The 22474-nt window shown below is 38.0% G+C and overlaps 1 protein-coding gene across 2 annotated transcripts in view; it reads right to left on the bottom strand.

Moving 5' to 3' along the window:
- The window catches only part of KCNN4 (potassium calcium-activated channel subfamily N member 4), a 785842-nt gene that overhangs the window by 448114 nt on the left and 315254 nt on the right, over positions 1-22474 (bottom strand). For both annotated transcript variants that reach the window (XM_044080550.1, XM_044080551.1), the window contains exon 3: positions 12932-13045. In XM_044080550.1, coding sequence (XP_043936485.1) covers positions 12932-13045 — 114 coding nt within the window. The remainder of the gene's footprint in view (positions 1-12931; positions 13046-22474) is intronic.

The following is a 22474-nucleotide window of genomic DNA, read 5'->3' as shown; positions in this document are numbered from 1 at the left end:
GATTGGTGAGGAGCAAAGCTGCTCCATACTGGTAAGGATCAAGTCCAGGATTGTATTGTCCCTAGTTGGGATGTGGACTAACTGATTTGGGGAAGTTTATATTTATGAAATCCAGAACTCTATGGGTATACATGTTTGAGAATATATAAGTCTTCCTGATTAAAGAGAGATAGTTGAAGTCTCCTAGGAAAATTGTGTTTGGCTTAATACATAAGTACTCCATACTGTTAAGGTAGAAGTTATGAGCTGAGGGGGGCATAGAAGAGTCATGTAGTTAGCAATGATGTGATAAGGGTTTTGTTTATAGTAGGTTGTATGTGGGGGATTTCTACATCATTATCTTGTCTAACGAGTCTGGAGGTGAGCTTTTTTTTAAGAATATATTAATAATTCTATTGTTATTCCATTTGTCTAATGTATTTGTGATAGCAATTGAAGCCCTGCACTGATAAAGTGTTTTCACTGGCCGTGAACCAGATCTCTGTCATGATGCATATATTGACATTTTCCAGGGTAAGTAGTACTTGCAGGGTGTGGAGTTTTTTGTTAAAGCTCTTAGCACTGAGCAGCAATAGCTTAATGTTGTCTAGAATCTCTTTAGTTATGTTGGAAGCTTTAGAAGTCTGACATTGCCTAAAAATGGCAGTATGGGGGTGGATAAGAGATTAAGCATTATACGGAAGCCTTGGGTGTTGAGATGCAGGCTGTCCGTTCAAAGCAGTTAGGACTGTCTACCATCTCTTCCCAGGCTGATATATATTGTACCCCCTTTAAATGATACCTGAAGCTAAACCAATTGTTGAAGTTATTTATCTTTTGTTTATATTGTGGGGTTATTCTTGGTGATAGCAGAATACTGCTCAAGACTGGGTTAATGCCTGCCTCAGAAATGTATTCCAACAGCTCCAGCATGTTTCTCTTCATATAATCCAGGGATTTACTTTCCAAGTCATTTATACCCACATGTACAATGACTGTATCATATGTGTACTTGTGGTACTTGTGGTGCAGGGACTTAAGTGCATGTGTGATGTGGTACAACTCATTTGCACCCACATGTGCAATGACTGTATCATATGTGTACTTGTGGTGCAAGGACCTAAGTGCTTGCATGATGTGGCAATCCTAGTGCCAGGTAAGAAACCAAATGTGACCCTCTCTTTACACAGCCTAGTGAGTGATGCATCAGTGTGTCTCATTATGGAGTTATCTGTGATGAGAATATTGGATTGTCTGGATGTCTGTCTCTTGGACTTTTGAAATGAGTCAGTGTGATGTCTAGAAGTATGTTTTATGTTGGGTGCTGCCTGTGATGTATGTTTGTGTGGTTGCTGAGGATACGTGCTTCTTGAGTTACATTTAGGAGGCCTCTGTGGTTTAGGTAGGTTACTTTCATGAGCCTCATCATATGTAGATCTGTGTGTTTGGTCTGAGCTGTATGTGATTTGCTCAATGTCTTGTGATACTGTCAGCCTGAGTGCTATATGTATTGGCTTCATTAACATTATATAACTACATCTCTTGCATACTGTGTCCCTTTGTTTAAGGGGTCTATATTAGAACACCGAACATTCAGTTCAGTGTATGGCATTTTTGGTTCACTTACATCGAACATGCCATTCATTGAACTGTTCATACTGAGATCGCGGTACAGTGAAGATCAGAAAATGTGCCCTTTCCTCACTGTAGTGCGATCTCAGAGTTGGTATATATAATTAGTGGGGGAAGAGTGGAATTAGATGAATGGCATTTCCGATGAAATGCCATTCATCAAGGAGGGTTTTCAATGATTTAGTATAGACCCTTGTTTAAGTAGTAGTGGTTGTCAGTAAACATGAGGCAAATTTTACAGTTTCAGGATACGCATTTCAACTCTGTTGGCTACAGAGACAGTTGTAAAGTGCATATCCATGGTTCCAGGTGCTCACCAATGTGGGCTAAAGTGGTGAGAAGTACCAAGAGGTTAGGATTTGATTAACTAGAGTGTAATCTGTCTATAACAAGCAATCTAAGTCTATGCACAAAGAGTAACATGTCTCTTCTTACACACCAGGGCTGGTTTGTGTGATATTAAGTACACTAGGAATTTGTGGAGTAGGTTATATAGAGAAAGTTAAGGTCCTAAGTGCCTGTATCTATACAGTGCATGGCTGCATGATGATCAGTTTATAGCAAAAACAGAAAATCTGTAAATATTTACATTACACTTTTCAAGGTTCTGTAGCAATCAGAGGCCTTGATATGGCTAGGATCTTTCTCTACACTCACTAGAGTTAAACCAAAGCAAGTCTCAGCTAGATTACTTCTAATCACAAAAAAATGTAGCTATTATAACAAACTTATAAAAGCACTATATTTACTTATCTCATGTCTTACAGGGCTGGTATTTTGGTGAAATCTGGTGGAAAATTTTTACAATCAAAAGCTTTGCAGCTAAGTATGCAGTAGCTTGTAGCAAAAGAGCTCTAAGCCTTGTGAACGTGGCAATGTATAACAACACAGAAGAGCTGAAAAAAGCAGAATATATTTAAACACAATGCTAATAGAAAATGATATTTTTCAAAGTTCTACAACAATTGCAAAACAACGCTCTTCAATGCAGTAACAGCCAGGCCACTGCATAAACACATCAAAACAGTTTTTGAACCAAACAGTGAAAAAGTAAAACTGAATAAAATAGCATTTAAACTGTATAATTCTCCAGGCAAGTAGAAAGTGCAGCAGAAAACAATACTTGACTACTATTTAGATGAGGAATCAGCTCAAAATTTAACTTTAGTAATTTCAGATCATGTACTCTGTGCACGACCTGCTGGAGCCATTAAATTATTACAACATGCAGGCTGTCTCATACTTTTTATCCCAGCAGGGAAATCAGAATAGCCAATATAAAATTATCTAGGAATTCAGCCAAAAATGCCTACTTCCACAATATAGGAACAATTTATTTCTGTGCCATAGAAATACTGGCCATTGACCCTTAGAAGTTAAATCTTTGCAAAAAAAAAAAATGCTGAAAAACACATACATGGTAATGGTTAAAATAATCTCGTCAAGATTCAGATAAGTTATAGCCTGACTTTATTCCTCCATTTTAGGCCCATCACTGAATATAATGCCACTTTTGGCATGTACATCACCAAGTATCTAAATGAACCCGACAAACTACAAAATTTTCTCATCAAAAAGTTCTAAAGTCTTAGTAGCCTTAGCTACTCCGGTAGAATGAAAACTCTGTCCCTCTATTCAGTCTCATAGAGGATCCAAATGGGTAATCTCTCTTTAGTCTTCCCTGCTATGAATGACCCCCCCACCTCCTCCCTCCATCCCTCCAGTTTTGAACTTTGAAATTCTTCATGTAAATAGAAAGGCAAAGACTTGCTCTAGAGATGTAAACCTATGCTATCAAATTAATAATACCAGGTGGTGTGACATGTACCTAACCATTTCTGGGATAGGCTCCATTATATAGCAAGTGATGTACGTCCCTGCCAACTTTTAAAATAAGCAAGATGATTGCAAATTTTCACCTGAGATGTGTGGGGATAATAAACTTAATTGAGGACGCTATAAATTTTTTCCCCCAGTATTGGGTGATATGGTCGAACTTCTCAATTGTCTCCTTGGCTATAAACTTAGTAAAAGCCTATGAATGTATGAGTTATGGACATGTTAGACATTGATATGGCCGAATAGGCTGAGGATGACTCTAGAGGTTATTTTGAGAAACAGTGACAGATACAGACCCCTAACAGAATTAAAAGATAGGGTTAAAGAAGAGAAATAATAATTTGGTTACCTCAGTCTTCCACAAATTATTATCCTACTAGATAAGATGAGAAACAAGGAGTACAGAAGCTCTGATGGAAGTCATATTTTAAAAAAAAGCTGATTCTCCTATTCAGAAGTATAAATGTCCATCAAAACTCTTCACCAGCTTAGACAAAATAGAGGGGAGGAAGAAAGAGAGCCAATAAGCTAAAAGCATTCCTGTAACATTATAGTTCTTTAACCGTGGTACAGGGATTAGAACACAGAGCTGTGTGAAGAAAACATGGCAGACTTCAGTGTACAGTGATTTACCTCTTGGCTGTTTAGTGGAAGAATTTGGGACAAAGGGAAAAATAATTGGGGACAAAGGCCCAAAATCAGGGATGGATTTTAAATATTGTTCTTCTAAACTTATAAAGTTGGCAGAATGACATGCATTTTCTGAGGGATATGAAGTCTAAAAATCAAATGTCTGTCATTATTTAGTAACTTTTAATCCTCAATGATTTGCTAGGAAAAACACAATTTTATGAGCAACAGAGCAACTATGTGGCAAAAACCTGGACAGGTAAGAGGTATGGCTAAGAAGCTCATTGAGAAATACTGTAATAACAATGGAAATATACAAATGTCCTTAATAACAATTTCACTTGTAATATGGTCATTGTATAAGAAAAAGAAAGATGGTGTATTAGTAAGCATGGCTTAGAATCAGATTAAGAGGGTTATAGAGAACATGAGGGTATACAGGAGGATGGAAACAAGGAGAAGAAGATGTATATGAAGTGACTAGGAAACAGGCCGCTAAGATCATCTACTTGTCCATGGTTAATGGAGATAAGGAACAATTTATGATTCTACAGCACAGAGTGATGAAACCCTGACCTTGGTATAAGTACCACAGCCATGGCTGGTAGGTACTGAGTGATGGAACCCTGACCTTGGTATAAGTACCACAGACATGGCTGGTAGGTACTGAGTGATGGAACCCTGAGCTTGGTATGAGTACCACAGCCATGGCTGGTAGGTACTGAGTGATGGAACCCTGACCTTGGTATAAGTACCACAGCCATGGCTGGTAGGTACTGAGTGATGGAACCCTGACCTTGGTATAAGTACCACAGCCATGGCTGGTAGGTACTGAGTGATGGAACCCTGACCTTGGTATAAGTACCACAGACATGGCTGGTAGGTACTGAGTGATGGAACCCTGACCTTGGTATAAGTACCACAACCATGGCTGGTAGGTACTGAGTGATGGAACCCTGAGCTTGGTATGAGTACCACAGCCATGGCTAGTAGGTACTGAATGACAGAACCCTGACCTTGGTATAAGTACCACAGCCATGGCTGGTAGGTATTGAGTGATGGAACCCTGACCTTGGTATGAGTACCACAGCCATGGCTGGTAGATACTGAGTGATGGAACCCTGACCTTGGTATAAGTACCACAGCCATGGCTGGTAGGTACTGAGTGATGGAACCCTGACCTTGGTATAAGTACCACAGCCATGGCTGGGAGGTACTGAGTGATGGAACCCTGACCTTGGTATAAGTACCACAGCCATGGCTGGTAGGTACTGAGTGATGGAACCCTGACCTTGGTATAAGTACCAAAACCATGGCTGGTAGGTACTGAATGACAGAACCCTCACCTTAGTATAAGTACCACAGCTATGGCTGGTAGGTACTGAGTGATGGAACCCTGACCTTGGTATAAGTACCACAGCCATGGCTGGTAGGTACTGAGTAATGGAACCCTGACCTTGGTATAAGTACCACAGCCATGGCTGGTAGGTACTGAGTGATGGAACCCTGACCTTGGTATAAGTACCACAGCCATGGCTGGTAGGTACTGAGTGATGGAACCCTGACCTTGGTACTAGTACCACAGACATGGCTGGTAGGTACTGAGTGATGGAACCCTGACCTTGGTATAAGTACCAAAGCCATGGCTGGTAGGTACTGAATGACAGAATCCTGACCTTCGTATAAGTACCACAGCCATGGCTGGTAGGTACTGAGTGATGGAACCCTGACCTTGGTATGAGTAGACAGCCATGGCTGGTAGGTACTGAGTGATCGACCCTGACCTTGGTATATGTGCCACAGCCATGGCTGGTAGGAACTGAGTGATGGAACTCTGACCTTAGTGTAAGTACCAAAGCCATGGCTGGTAGGTACTGAATGACAGAACGCACACCTTGGTATAAGTCACCAACTAAGACTAGCAGGTGACATACACCCTAATCCAGGGCCCAAACCCCTGTACTCACTTCCACTCCTCCTCACCTCCATTCAACAACTTAAACTTACTCTCCAGACCAAAGAATAGCCTACTCTTCATTAACTTAAATATATGTAGCATTAATAATAAAATACATTTACTACATACTCTAATAGACACCTACTCCCCAAACCTACTATCCCTAACCGAAACCTAGTTAAAACCCACCACTCCCAACAGCGAATTCCTTCCCCCAGGATATTATGTACTATGTAATGATAGACTTTCCAAAAAAGGGGGTGGGGTAGCATTACTTTATAAAAACAACCTAAAGGTTACTAGTATTGACCCTCCAATACTCCCCCTAATGCCCTCAGAACTACTACTAGCCAAACTTGAACTAACCGACAAAAAATCTATAAACATTATAACAGGATACATACCCCCAGGTAGCAACATCCCTACCCTAGAAGCCATTTTACATTGGATAAATCAAAACCTACCCCAAGAAACAATTATCCTAGGGGACTTGGACATAGACTGGCATACATGCTCGAGCTCCACACCCTCCAACTCTATAAATCTGTATAATTTCTCCCAAATCATTAAAACCAGTACAAGGCTAGGTAATAATAAAAACAAAGAAAGCCTCCTAGACTGGACCCTAATAAACAATGGCAATAATTCCTATCAGGCAGGTGTCCTACCAGATAACCTCAGCGACCACCAGCCCATCTTTCTACTAAAACTCAAATTCCACACCAGCTTCGAACCACCAACCCAGACCATTAGAAACAAAAGAAATTTTGACATAACAAAATTCAAACTAGAACTACAATACCAAAATTGGAATCTTCTGAAGACCCTCCCACTAGACAAAGCAGTTGAACTATTTAACACTGCCTTTTTAAACATCTTAAACACCCACCCCCCACCACGCATAAGCAAACAAAAAGTTAAAATAGCCCGCTTGGATCACTAGGACCACTAAAACCATGATATCCCAAAGAAATACAGCCTGGCATCAATGGAGAGCCAATAAAACCATAGCAACCAAACAAGAATTCCAAAAACCCAGAAACTAAACGAAAAAACAAATCCTATTAGACAAAAGGAATTACTTCCTAAATTTGCAATGTAGACACCACAACAACCCCCAAAAACTCTGGGCAGGACTAAAGACATTACTCCACCCCAGCAGATCAAGTACACCAGCACCAACCACTGTATAAATTAGCACTGAAATCCCAGATGCCTTTAACAGATTTTTCATAGAAACCATTTAAAAATTAGTTAACCAACAACCCACAACACATACTACTAGCAACCCCAAATCAGCTACCAATTCCAATACCACCTTCCAGTTTGAACCTATTCCCACAGATTACATGAAAAGACTACTAGGTAAACTCAAACCAACTAGCCTAGCTGCCGACAATATTCCAGCTGAATACCTACAAATAGCTGCCATCGAATTAGCCTATCCAATATCTATCCTCCTGAATAGATCAATCATGGAAAGCAAAATACCAACAATCTGGAAAATAGCATATGTCACCCCACTACACAAAGGCGGAACCTGTACAGACCTTACCAACTATCGTCCTATTGCCATAGTATCCCCACTTGCCAAATTATTAGAAAAATGCATTCACCACCAACTTATGCAATACCTACTAAAAAAGCAACTTCTCACACCTACCCAACATGGATTTAGACCAGCCCATAGTATGACAACTGCCATCCTCTCTTTCACTAACCTAATAAACCAGAACCGAAACCTAGGGAAACTATCATCAGCCATATTTCTTGACTTATCAAAAGCATGTGACATGGTCAACCATCCCAAACTTCTTGAGTCCCTCTCTGACCTTGGTCTAGCCACTAACTCTCTGGCCTGGTTTCAAAATTACCTAATAGGTAGACAGCAAGCAGTCAGATGGGATAACAAACTCTCCACACTGCTCTCTATTACAACTGGGGTCCCACAAGGATCAGTGTTAGGCCCTCTATTATTTTCCATATTCATCAATGATCTGAATAAGATCACCCAAGATGCAACTGTAATACAATATGCTGATGACTCAACCTTAGTCTGCTCAGCCACCAACCCCCTCACACTCCTTTCCGCAACCCAACAGGTCTTCTATAACACTGAAGCCTGGTTTCTCAGTAAAAATTTGTTACTGAACCCAAAAAAGTCCAGACTACTAATCTTCAAAACAAATAAATCCAATGTAGACACTGACTCTTTCAATATTACTTCTAGTGATGGTACCATTATCTCTCCAGATTCACACACAAAACTACTAGATGTTACAATTGATACCAGACTGAAGTTTGACCTACACATAAATTTAACCATCAAAAACATACACAGAAAACTAGGCAGCCTGTACAAAAATAAAACACACCTAAATCAACAGACTAAAACCACCATGGCTCAAACTCTACTACTATCCACACTTCTGTATGCTGCCCCCATCTTCACCAACCTATCCAAAACAGAAATTCCAAAACTAGACACATGTTATAATCAAATTGCCAGATTTGCCACAAATGCCCCTTACCGTTCTCATTATTGCCACTCACTATACCAACTCAAATGGTTGGAATTTCAAAATCTCATCACTTTCCACCAACTAGTTTTTGCTAAAAAACTCCTATTATATCCAGAGAGAATACCAACAGTATCTAATTTACTTATAATACACGAAAACCCAAGACAACTATGCTCTAGTGACAGGATCTTAATCAAAATCACCAAATCCAACAACTCAGCAGGAGACTCCCTATTTCCTAACTAGATAGGTAAAATCTGGAAGTCACTACCCCCCAATATTACCTCAGCAAATTTTGTCAATAAGTTTAAACATCTACTAAAGGAACACCTACTTACCAATGATCAATGCCCCTGCCTCTCCCCAGACCCCCTACAACTGCTGTTAACCCAATATTTCCTCCATCACTCTCTAAATACTAACTTGACCTAACTCTCAGAAATTCAGGTAGATAATACTGTTACGACAACTATTATATCTTGCTACCATTCACAGATACTATATATTTGTGTGCCTAAGTACCTCCAAAATGTGGAGCCATAACATTGTATTTTTCTAAGAATGTCATGATGTGTACCTTGTCTCTGTATATGTGATATAACTCTGTATGTTGTATGCTTACCTTTTTATGACTTGTTATTTTTACTAACACTGGAGCTTTTCTCCCCAGGCCTCCACTGAAAATGGACATTTATCCAGTCGGATCCTCCTGGTCAACAAATGTAAAATAAAAATAAATAAATAAATAAATAAAATAAGTACCACAGCCATGGTTGGTAGGTACTGAGTGATGGAACCCTGACCTTGGTATGAGTACCACAGCCATGGCTGGTAGGTTCTGAGTGATGGAACCCTGACCTTGGTATAAGTACCAAAGCCACGGCTGGTACGTACTGAATAACAGAACCCTGACCTTGGTATAAGTACTACAGCCATGGTTGGTAGGTACTGAGTGATGGAACCCTGACCTTGGTATAAGTACCAAAGCCATGGCTGGTAGGTACTGAATAACAGAACACTGACCTTGGTATAAGTACTACAGCCATGGCTGGTAGGTACTGAGTGATGGAACCCTGACCTTGGTATGAGTACCACAGCCATGGCTGATAGTTACTGAGTGTGGGATATAGAACTGAGCAGGCAGTGCTAGCTTACTGTCCTTGGAAGGTGTGAAACTGATGAACACCAAAGCTAAGAGTGCCTCTGACAGAGACCAAAATGACAACTCCACGAAATGAAGGTAGTCTTGGCTATAAGGAGCAGATTTGAAAAGTGCATATATGGTGTGTGAAAAAATATAATGAGTATTATGTGCTGAGGTCAAACTTACAATGACAGAGATTTCTAGAACAAAGAAATCTCCACCTCCAGCCTAGCATGATGGCCAGAAAGCACCCAGTTCTGCCTTTACAGGTTGGCCCAAGGGCTGAGTGAATTAGGGGTAAACAAAAAAAAAACTTAGAGGAGGAACTCACTAGACTGGCATAGGACAGACTGATGCCTGTTAGAATGCCATAGAATGGTTTTAAAGTGCATATTTCTGAATAACTGTTAGTTTCTCCTGAGTTTAGTGAATGGTTTTACCTGAGTTTTTGTCTAACAGAAGTTTGTGCATAACAGTATTGTGTGTGGTTTTATGAATGTGTTGTTTAGCTGATTTGTAGTAGGTCATTTTCTTGGTGTTAATATACTGACCCAGAGTTGGTCTATCATAGAATATGGAAAGTCCATGAATTTGCATTCTCCTGTCTTCAAAGCAGCACAAACAGCAAATAAATACAGTGTTGGGGAGTGAAGAGTGAAGCCTGACATACTGAGCATTGCAGAAGGAAGAAACTTTTCTTTAAAAGCATCCTTTTATTTTATTTTATTATGCATGCTGTGTTTTATATTTGAATCATTTGAATTACTTTAGTGGTTGCGTGGAATCTAAGCTTTTTATTTATATATGTTGGTCTTGCAGATTAAATCATTGGTCTTGTGATAGGAAGCTAGGACAGATATAAGCTATTTCTCATATATACAAAGAATGTAGAAAAAGTAATTCATAGACTGGTTTACAGGACAAGTGGAGAAGTGTGAATAAGAAAGAAACCATGATTAGATAATTAAGAAGTTATATCACTGTTTACTGATGAATGGGAAGGGTGGTTTTATCTTGGGAAGAGAGGATGGGTTGGAATGGACAGATAGACAGATGAGGTGCTTAACAGAAAAGACATGGAAAATTGCTCTGTTCTATAAGGAGGCATGACAGTGGGTTTACTTAGGCTACTTAAGATTGTAAGTAAAGAAATGTTAGATATTCTTTTTGAACTACTGATTAAGTCTCATAGTTTCTTTATGTGGTCTGGTATGGTCTTAGAGGATTTTTATGTAGACAGTGTGATCCCATTGCATAAATCAGAATTCAGGAAGGATGTGGTTAATTACCAGTCTGGACATCTGTCCTGCATAATAATGTGATAGAACTGTATGTGAAATACTGGCATTCACAAAGCACAGGGTTTGTCATTGTAAAGCAACCTATTTCCACAACTGGGTCACTGTCAAGTATGGCACAGAAAACAAGGTACAAGCAATGCATATGTGGATTTTGATATGACCTTTGACACTTACCTTTGCAGCTGGTTTGTGAGAAAAGTAAACTTTCAGACTGGGTCCCAAACTGGTGAGGTAAATAGAACTGGTACGCTGAAGGGAGGCATTAATACAGAACTGCTGAAAGCAAATTGAGCGATTAGCGGGGGTGGTCTGATTTTGACATTAATGCTGTTCGGCATATATTTTCTCAAACACCATAAATCATCTAGAAAATAACGTCATACCATTCATTGATGACACTAGGATTATGGTGCTAATTACAGGTTACATCCACTGTTATAACCTCATACGGTTTCATTGTGAACATAGATTCTCTGACCAGCTGGAGTTCAATGCAAGAAGAGTAGTTCTGCACATCGGAATGTGGAATCAAGGGATGGCATGTATCAAAATGAAAACCTCTGAGCAAGCAACAGAAGGTAGAAGACGTGTGTGTTACTGTCTACCCATCTAAGGCTGAGCTTGTTATGTAACATAAATGGTCACTGCCCTTTTTTCTGGGAGGATGACATCTACCTCTCTAGATTTTATACCTTTGGTAATGAACCCCAACTTTCTATTGGCCTTTACCCCAAAGGCAGGGGTAAAGGCCAATAGAAAGTTGGGGTTTATTACCAAAGGTATAAAATCTAGAGAGGTAGATGTCATCCTCCCAGAAAAAAGGGCAGTGGCCATTTCTGGAGATCATATTTGGGAAGAGAGAGAGATAGAGAGACATACCAGTTTGGCAGAAAGTATGCAGTAGAAGATTACAAGGATGACATCTTAATTATGGAAATGGAGTACAAGGAATGACTTAGCATAATGCTAATTAATGCAGCAGATGACAAAAGGGGGAAGGAGAACATGATATAGAAGCAGGGCATTCTCTAGGTGCAGGTTGATGGAATAGCTCTGAAAAGCAAGGCACTTAAAAAAAAAGACATCAGCTAATATTACAGATCTATCAGGGAGATTAATAGTGCCTGTGACAGTGAGAAAAAAAATGGGAATAAGACAGGCAACAACATGTTGCTAAGTAAATACTTGGAAGAATGTCACTACTAAATGACTTCCTTGGTGCATACTTTTTTGTTAATGCATTTCCAAGTAACACATTAAACTCTCACAATTTTTTTTTCACAATATCAAGGTGTGGGATCTGGAAAACAGCATGACTTTTGAAAAGCTGCAAATAATTTTCAAATTCATTCATGGGTATTAGTTTCTATTTAAGTAAGCAGGAAAAAGATGCATCAATACATAAACATGTGCTAAGAAATCCTGTCAGAACGTAATCACTTCTAAATCTCTATATTAAAATGCTGCACAGGTTTACTCATTTATTAATTGTAGGTCATCAGGAAATGTATTTCTTACACATACTTTTAAGCCTTTTTTAAACTTCCACATTAATTATCCTTCTTCAAAGCTTGTGGAGGGTGGCTGATTGATTTGGCTCTGAGGGTCAGTACTGACCTCAGAAATATAGCTCTGGAAAGATGCAAGCGCTCCTCATGCCTGCACATATTTTCTTTGGGTCCTCCAGCCTCTTTCTACGTCCCAAAATATTCTAGATAATTGGCTTCTCTAAATTGTCTGTATACATTTTACCTGCTCTTATTGTGGCATGGGCCAAGGCCGGAAACTATCTGAGATGACCAGTGTTTATACTCAGTCAACATGCAAATGAATAAAAAAGAAATAAATGGCATTTGTGGCTCACACTGATTGTTCTCCTTCTTGTAATAATACTTAATCTGGCTCATGTTGCAGCTATGGCACCTACCTGAACTTCCCTGGCATGGAATGTGATAATAAGTAAAAGCAGCACAGCTGTAGACACGCTGATAATGGACTTTGCAATTAAGGTTGCATAACTTTGCCTGATGTGGAACAACACCTAGAAGAAATGGGAGGAAAAAATTAGAAGAAAAGAAAGTTTGAGTGGAGTAAGCAGACATGATTCAGTATTCTCAGTAATTTACATACTATTGTACAGGTACAAGCAGGTGATGCAAATTTTGAATTAACGTTTGCTTTATGCATAAGGAAGAAGAACACAGATCTTTGCTGTAAACCAGAAACCATGTATCACACTCATAAACACTGTCCATCCACCCAATGGTAACATAATCGCTTCAACCATATCTTTATTATGCATAATGTCAGGGTGACAGTGCAAACTGCAAAATATGAAAGAGCCAAATAAATGCAAATAAGCACTGACTTCTTTTGGAGATATTTTTCTGTTACATTGTATAGGGATAAGTCAAGACAAAAATCAAAAAAAAAAATATGTCTATGTATATATCTATTTATATATACAGTACATATATATATATATATATATATATATATATATATATATATATATATATATATATATATATATATATATATATATACATACATATATGTGCAGGTGCAGTGGTGCAGTGGTAGTATTGTCGCCTCACAGCAACAGGTTCTCCAGTTCGATTTTTAACTGGCATGCCTTCTGTGCGGAGTCTGTATGTCCTGCCTGCATTCGTGTGGATTTTTTCCGGGTGCTCCGGTTTCCTCCCACATTACAAAGACATGCATCTGGAGTGTTTCTCCCTGGGCCTCCACTGAAAATTGGCTTCATTCCAAGTCAGACTTTCCTAGTAAACAAATGTTAAACAAATTGTATTATTAAGTGTAAGTTTGAAGATTCTAATCTTTCCTGATAAGTCTTGGCCTTTTTCTCTGAATCTTTTGTAACATCTTACAATATTTTTATAAGAAGAGGACCAGACTGGGTACTTACAGTTTAATTTAGTTCTAATTATACCTAAAAGTTTCAACACTCACTGACATATCATTAACATGAGTCTCATAAGTTAATTTAACTTTTTTAAAGTATGATAATCTGTCAACTTCTTGATAATTTACATAATACTGACTAGTAATTTTATGGTGTCTAAAGTTCATAAATTTTGTTTTACCAATGTTGGTCTTCATATTATTGTTATTAGCCGACACAGATAGGTCTAATAAGGCATTCTGAAGTGTTAGTGTCTTTGTTATTCACAACAATATTCCCTTTTTTAATATCATCTGCATATGTACAATGAGGCACTATATCTGTGAGGTAAAGGTTAAGTAAGTACTAACCTCGAATACAACCTTATGGTACTCCTTGATTTGACATGAGCTAATCAGAGTAACTGCCCTTGAGGCCCATAGCCCAGTGTGTCATCTAAACAGCCAGTCTTGGGACCAAGAGAAAAACTTTGCCTCTAAACTCAAATTTGCAAGCTTAGCTGTTAATACTTTATGATGAATGGAGACAAAAGCATGTGTAAAATATGTGTAAACTACATCAGCTTGCAATCTGTTTTCCATGTAAAAGGCCTTTGTAAAGTCTATATAAAATATATTAATTTGTAATCTTTTTTTGAGTACAGACATTATGTTGGTATATAAACTTAAATTACTACATGTGGTTGATGTTTAGCCTTACTAAAACTATTTCTCTATTATTTAACACTCATAAGATGCCTAGCTAGTAGGCCTGGGTCATTCCTGACTACTTTATTATTTTTTTATAAATCACATTTTTATTAGTCTTCCTTTCACTGAAACTGATTTTAAAAATATATACTTGATTACTCGCTCACTCACCTCTCTGTATTAACCCTCTGTGTGATAAGTTAATACTACTGTTTTTTTATATCTGTACATAGAATGTTGCATACACCTTGTGCAGTTATTATAAGTAAGCACTGTACTACATTTATCAAAACAATGAAAACAACTAGAAAACATTAAACAGGCATTACTCATTAAAAAGGCAATACAGCACACTAGTTACCTATACCATCCACTTCAGCATTTTAAGTTGCTGCGGGCTATCACTCTACTGAAGTATGGTGAGTCATAAGCATTGAACAGTGCTACACAGTACAGCTTTGGATAAGCACATATACATATACCACAATCCACTGAAACTGTCCGGTCTTGGACAGCAGTAGATGGTATTCAGATTATGTAGCTGAAAATCAGGAGTGTACAAAATTAATTTACACATTCCTGCTGTTGGATGGGCAAATTTTAAGTTATATATCATGTGTTTTTAAGACTTGGTTGACACCACATATTATCACAACAACTTTTTTGCTACCTGTATACTCCAGTTTCAGGTTTGGTGAAAACACATAAAAGAGACAGACTGCGATGACTCCATAGTACCATCTGCAGCCAGTCACTGTACCACCCCATTGCAAACCATCAACTATTACCAACCAAAGGCCACAAAGTTGTGGCTGTGAGAGTTGCAAAAGGCAGGGAAAACCATTTGCTTTAGCATATTTGTGACTGCCATCTAAAAATGAAGAGTGGTACTCAAACTGTTAATCAATACAAGTGTTACCATAACTAGGCTGTAAATTACTTCTCCCAAAGACCTAGGTCCATATCTGTAACTTATATGGACTGACACAGCTCATATTGCTTCTTACAAGGATTACACTGTTACCAGAACATCAGAAACGATTGACAAATCACAAGCTGAAATAACATTCAGAATTATGTACAACAGCATAAATAATCACAATCCAGTATTTATTATCTGGTGACATCACCCATTCCAAAATAGCACCACATTGTAAATATATAACACAACAAAAGATATGAAACACAGTATTCAAAACTGCAAAGCTGAAGGTAAACTGGAACACTGTACTGACTCGTCCTCTCATAGCTGATGATACTTCAAAAATATCCTTACTAACATAATAAATACAATGATTCATATAAAAAGGTAAGACATGGGCCTAAGCCAGCAGAGAGCAGAAAAAGCAACTTTCTTGATCATAAGTATTTTTTAAACTTTTTAGTTTGCATTTTTCGATCTTTTGAGCTTTTCGACTACTGTTTGTGCCTATATTACTGTTTTATTACCTTATTTTCCTGTTTTTGTGAGCTTATATTGTTGATTGCACTTGTGGGCTAAAGTATTGCTTAAAAGTAACAAACAGGCTAATACATTCAAGTGTACCAGCCTTTGATAGCAATTTAGTCGAAAACAAAGCATTTACTGCATTTTTTCTGTCTGTTTGCAAAAAAAAAAAAAACAAAAAAATATTTCTCCTTTCCTAAACTTTCCTAGCTAGTTGTTCCAGTGATCAGATTTTGCTGATCCCTGGACTTTGTATTTGGTTTCTGTGTTCCTCCATTTTCTTGTGTGGCCAGAGGTAGTTTCTTTCCTCACCAGTGGGAGTGGGGAGTACTGAGCTGCTTGTTTGTTTTCAGAGGAGTGGTTAGAAGCAGCAACTAGTAATTCGTCGGCCATTTTCCCTCCATTTTCTAGCCATTGTCTTCTTTTCTATCATGATTATTAATGCTGCAATTTCTTTCTTTCTTATTGTTTAGTATGGCCTATACCATTCTCATACCCTAGCAGGAACTTTTTAATGGTTTGTCTCCTACTTTACTTTTCCTCAGAGTTTCTCATATTTCATCTTAATAATTCCTCAGCTTCTCACAGTCCCAAAAGATTGAACTCCACGTTCCACGTTCTCTTCCATACCTCCACAGGTTCCATCTACCCTTAATAATATTTTAGCTAACCTTATTTGCTAATAAATGTACTTATATAAGCATTTCCATGAAAATATGTTACATTTCCTAACTTTGGTTATTATCTTGATATCTGTATCATTTATGCCCGTTACTCATTCAACATAATGCCTTCTATATTTCTCTCCCATATTCTTTTCCGTTGAATTCCTGTGGCATTCCTTCCTCCTCTCACCCAATTTCTATCAATCCTTAATGTTTCTCTCATTTCTTTTCCTTTTCCCTACTAGTGTCTACTTCATTTATCAATTCTGGAGTCTTTAATGCTTCTGTCTGACATCTTCCTACCTACCTCCACTAAGTCCTTAGTCCCATCCTACTATATTCCCTACCTGATATTCTTCTTGTATTTCTATCCATGTTTTCAGTCTCGCTCTTACTTGTACTTCACCCCAGTAACTGACTTCTTCTTGCTCTCTTCCCATCCCATTGTTACTGTTTTCTGCACTCGTCCTTCGATCTACCAAGATATTAATCCTATTCTCCAATTATCATCTCCTCCATCACACCAGAATTTTTGATTTCTGCTTTTCACAGCCAAAACAAACTTCATTAGTATGTCTTTTATTCCCTGCTTTTTATTCTACAACAATTATTTGCACTTAAATCTCTACATATGTCATTCACATGAAAAAAAATCTCTCCTAGCCAGCTGTTCTGTTCCCTTATCTTTCACTCCTTGTATAATACTATATACAGGCTCATTTTGAAAAGACCAGGGGAAACATTCTCAGTGCTCTTGTCAAATGTTTGCTAGCTAGGCTAAACTTGTTGACACACACACACACACACACACACACACACACACACACACACACACACACACACACACACACACACACACGTATCTTAACACCTAGAAGCACACAGAATTATGTATAATATCAACTTGGCTTTTGCCCTCACACAGAAAGATGAAATATTTGGGTGAAAGGAAGCTGTTTCTTCTGGGGTGCAATTTTTTTCTTGAAATCACCTAGGCCTTCAAATCAGCCTGCATACTTTTATTGCTAACAAACACAAGGTCCATTTGTTTGTGACTTTGTAGCTACCCACACTAATGCTCTAAGATATTCTGATGAGATGGCGGCTTAATTCTTAGCCAACCCATTTGTGGTAATGCAGTTGGGGAACAGCACCTCTGCAGTCAAGAAATACAGAAATAAATAAGTAATGAATGAATGAATAAATACATAACTAACTAGAGTATCTCATTTCATATACTTTGTTACTACAGTAGGAGTCTGAGATGTGATTTTAAGTTACCTGAGCATTTGTTACAGCAATGCTCCCTAAATTCAATGGATAATTTTTGAGCCTGCACTAAATAGAAAAATTCTTTGTTCTCCCTTGGCAAAAAGATGAGTTATTTGATTAGTGAGAGATCAACATTGTTTCTATTTCTAAGATATTGGCTGATTGTGTGAGCTCCCAGTTCTCAAAATGCATGATATCCTTCTCCTGAAATGCAACAAATCCAAAGCTGAAATGTTATTATTATTGTGGTGGGGGGAGGAGGGAGCACAAAATATTTGCTCTTCAGGTTATTAGACATGGCCTTTTGGACAGCTAACCTTATAAGTGTGATCTTTGGTAGGTTGGTATTCAGAAGTGTATGTAACCTATAACCAAAATATATTAGACGGTGCACCTTATACTTAAAACCATGTGCATTTCTTAGGACGAACTCAGTGTAACTAGTTTCATTTTGCAGAAGGTCTTCCTTCACCACCAGCATAAATTAAATAAGTGGAATTAATCTTTCACAATCCTGCATTTTAACACATTCCTTAAAAGAGCCATTGCTTAAAATACTGAAAAATTATATTCTCAGCATGAAACAGGCTACCCCCAGGACACTGGCTTCATAAATTAATAAAAACTACTTAAAAGAATGTGTGTATACATATAAATAGATATATAAACAAAAACAGGGGTAACATTGTCTGAATATCCTAAAGGACTTCAGATATGATTTTTTGCCGAACGCAAAAAGCTTGACAGAAGTTTGCCAAATCTACTTCCAATGAGATGACATGCTCCCAAGGACTTCCAGTCAGAACAGGCCTGTTTTATGTTGAATGACTTACTTTATCTGTTAATCTAAGCAAAGCCAAAGATGGTACCAGAACTTTAAATCCAAACCATAACTTCTTCTTGAATATCACTTACTGTGTGCAGTAAGGTGACGATTTTCATTTATTTATTTGTTTTTGTTGACTGGGAAAGCCTGACTGGGCACTGCCCATTTTCAGTGATAGCAAAGGAGAAAAATTCCACAAAATTGCATGAATACAGAGCATTTGTTACAGTAATATTTTGTAGATGCCTAGCTTTTCTAAGCATTTAGGCTGGCTGGTCATATAAGGTGTATGATCTGTACATCCGTGTATATGACAGCATTTTTTTCTGAATTTTAAGTATGTCAAAGTCAGAGGGATGTTTATCCCAGTCCTTAACTTTGGAGCAGCTTTACTGGCCCTGTAATCTAAGATTTGCCCCTCCAGGACAGGCAAACACTACTATAAGATAGAAGGATTTCTATTTGCTACTTATTGGTATGAACACCTCAATGTCACTCATAAGACCATGGTTTCTGAATAAACTTCAGTATGGCCACCTCTGAATGACTCATTACATTTACAAAGTTCCACATTAGCAACCTAGTTAATCTTGGCACTGAACACTGTTCTGCAAGTTATCTTTGGTCTTAAACACCCATTTTTCTTCAGGTCCCTAAAACCAGATGATGGCTAGCCTTTTGAGTCTTTTTCTGGCTTCCCTTTCAGAAAGAACAGGCATTCCACTGATTCCATAACATGGAGCCCTGACTGTGACCCAGATGCCCCTAGGTCAGCAAGTGACTTGCATGCTTGAGGAGCATACCTGTCAGCTGTCCAGAATGCTTAGAATGTCCAGTATTTTGCCCCATGTTTTTGGTCTGTTCCTTATAAAACATATGGTTTTCTGGAAAATCACTGAAGACATTCATTTCATTTTCAAACTTCATATTCTTCGGAAAATGCATGCTATCATAAATCCTGTTGTTCTAGCAACTTTCTAAGTTTACAAGAGAAATATTTAAAATCTGTCCCTATTTTTGGGCCTCTGTCATCCCATAGTTTGAGGCTTTGTCAAGATTTCTCGTGCAGAGAGGTTGAGAAATATGAGGAACCAGGAGGGAAGAATTTACTTTTTTTGCTGGCTCTCCCATTGGGAGGAGGGGGGGGGGGTTTGGCTGCAATATGACACATCAAAGGTGTTGTGGACGGTACTATACTTGAGTCTTCAGACAGAAAATTAACTAAAAATAATGCAAATCAGCTCATGAACATAAAACAGATAGTGCTTCACTATTTTCTCACATACGTGGACTAAAAAATTTGAAAAACTTGTGTGTTACAACGCTGCCATGTCCTGTGGACTGTGTGTGAGTTAGAAAGAGTCCCACAAACCTTCAGAGCATTCATATTGTACCCCAAACATTATTATTCTAACCAGAAAAAAAAACTATATTCAACAATACTTTGAAGGTGTGTTACTTCATGGAGGTGATCGACAGAGGCACAGCAAAATAATGGGTATAGTTCCCCATACTAAAGGGGTGGCGTAAGCCACAAAACGATGGGCTAGGCTTGTAAATGCCCTCGGGCAGATAGCCTAGTATGAACCTATGAACCTATGAACCTATGAACACCGAGAAGTGTGCTTATGAACTCTAGCGGGTATGGTTGAGGATCCAGACTTCATAGAAACTCTCCATTCTGCCACCAGCTTTCAACACTAAAGGTAACCTCTGTCATATTTTATCTCATGAGACATGGCAACAATCTGTAGGAAATGTCTGATCTGTTTAATAGCAATCATTTACACAACTCACAAAATATGTCGAAAATAAAAGGGTCACCACTTACTAACATGGACAGGCACAAGCAAACTGAGTAATTATGATCTCTACTTTTTTCACATAGCAAGGAAAAACAATAAAAAAAAAATCTTATTCATACAGATTGCTGAATTAGAATCGCTGTGGGGAGGTGGGCAACCTACTTTTAAATGATGGACATTTTTGCAGTCACTAACTGTAAGGCATCTAATGCACTATAGGGTAGTTTTTCCATTTCAGGGGGCACACAGTTATCATCTACCTCTCTAGCACAGCTCATAGTAGCAGCAGCACTGGAACAATGGAATTAGCTTCTTTGTGCACCTCAATATGTGACATACAGGCAATAATAAAGGACATTAAGGGAAGGCTACAGTCATGGCAAGCTTGATCTGACTATACGGAAAATCTTAAATTAAGTGTCCAGTCTTGCCAAAGCACTTTCATCACATGTAATAGATAGAAAACACTGAGCAGTACATTCCCCTCCACTCCAAGACCATCCTAGGATACTGATTTATGCAAAAAAAAAAAAAAAGATTGTCAGGGCTGTAACCTAAAAAGAAATACAAACTGAAAGAAACACACACAAGATACACCTCCTAACACAACAGGACATTAAATCCAAAATTACGTACCCAACCACTGTATCTCATTCCTGAAATGGATCTGACTATAGAGCTCCAACCAAAAACAACTGTCACAGATTTGTAAACAACACCACCAAAAAGAATTTGAACACCAATGAATTCTAGTCATGCATTCTTCTCATATTGTGAATGGTAACTTGTCTTTAACATGATCTGACACTTTTTCATTTTTAGTGTTTGTTGAATAGCTTGCAGCTTTTTACAGAAGTTGCTACCACTTTAAAGATGGAAACTATTATTACTTGAGCATGAATGCATATAACCTTGAGGCATTGGTGTTTCATTAAGTATGTCTCCTATAAAATGCTTACTCAGGATTTGTGTTAGGCTGTCTTCATTTTAATTATTATATTGCTATATAATGGAGTTTTACAGGCTTTCATCAGTGAATCAGCGATAGCAACCTATCATTTGTTAAAGATCACATGTAAAAGCATGAAACAAATGTTTCTTTTCACACAAAAAATCTTTAAGCGTGTGAACACTTTTCTGTTTAAAAAAGAAAAATTTGTTTTACAGCCTTTAGAAAATTATATGTTTTTAAAGTTTTCTTCTAAACAAGGAAGACTAACTATATGGAGCTGTGTCTACAGCATTAGTATTAATGGCCAGGCAGGAGGCATTTATGTTACTCTGGGTTCTAGATCTAACAATGCTGGATTAGTGTAGATAGTAATTGTGTATTAGTTATGTAATTGCCAAACTGTTAAATTAACAGCTTGGCAAAAAAAAAAAATATTATTCTTTTCAGCAAAGCAATCTACCTGTAACGATGCAAGTGGGGAAATGTGGCCCTTGAAACTTTGACAGTGCCTTCACCCAGATAAACTTAATTCTTTAATATCCACATAGTATAGACTTGTATCTTTTCATCAGATCTTTTCATTCATTAAGCCAGTCTGTTTTCAGATTTAAAATAGGTGCTAAATATGCCAAGCAGGCACCCATTTCTTCAACATATTTGCCTAATCTCTTAGAGTAAGTAAATGTACAAATATAGCAATAACCCACGCCTGGGTATGGGTAATGCTGGATTTACCCACGGTTGGCATGGTTTGGTCCCGAGGGCGAAGCCCGAGGGACCAAACAAAGACAACCGTGGGTAAATCCAGCATTACCCACACCCAGAAGTGGGTTATTGCTATTATACAATGACATTATTTAAGAAAATAAATAATTACTTTTCTTAAAT

Source organism: Protopterus annectens, chromosome 8.part0 (assembly GCF_019279795.1).
Source record: "Protopterus annectens isolate FY-2018-M chromosome 8.part0, PAN1.0, whole genome shotgun sequence".
NCBI classification, from domain to species: Eukaryota; Metazoa; Chordata; order Ceratodontiformes; family Protopteridae; genus Protopterus; species Protopterus annectens.
This window is presented reverse-complemented; position numbering and strand designations above follow the sequence as displayed.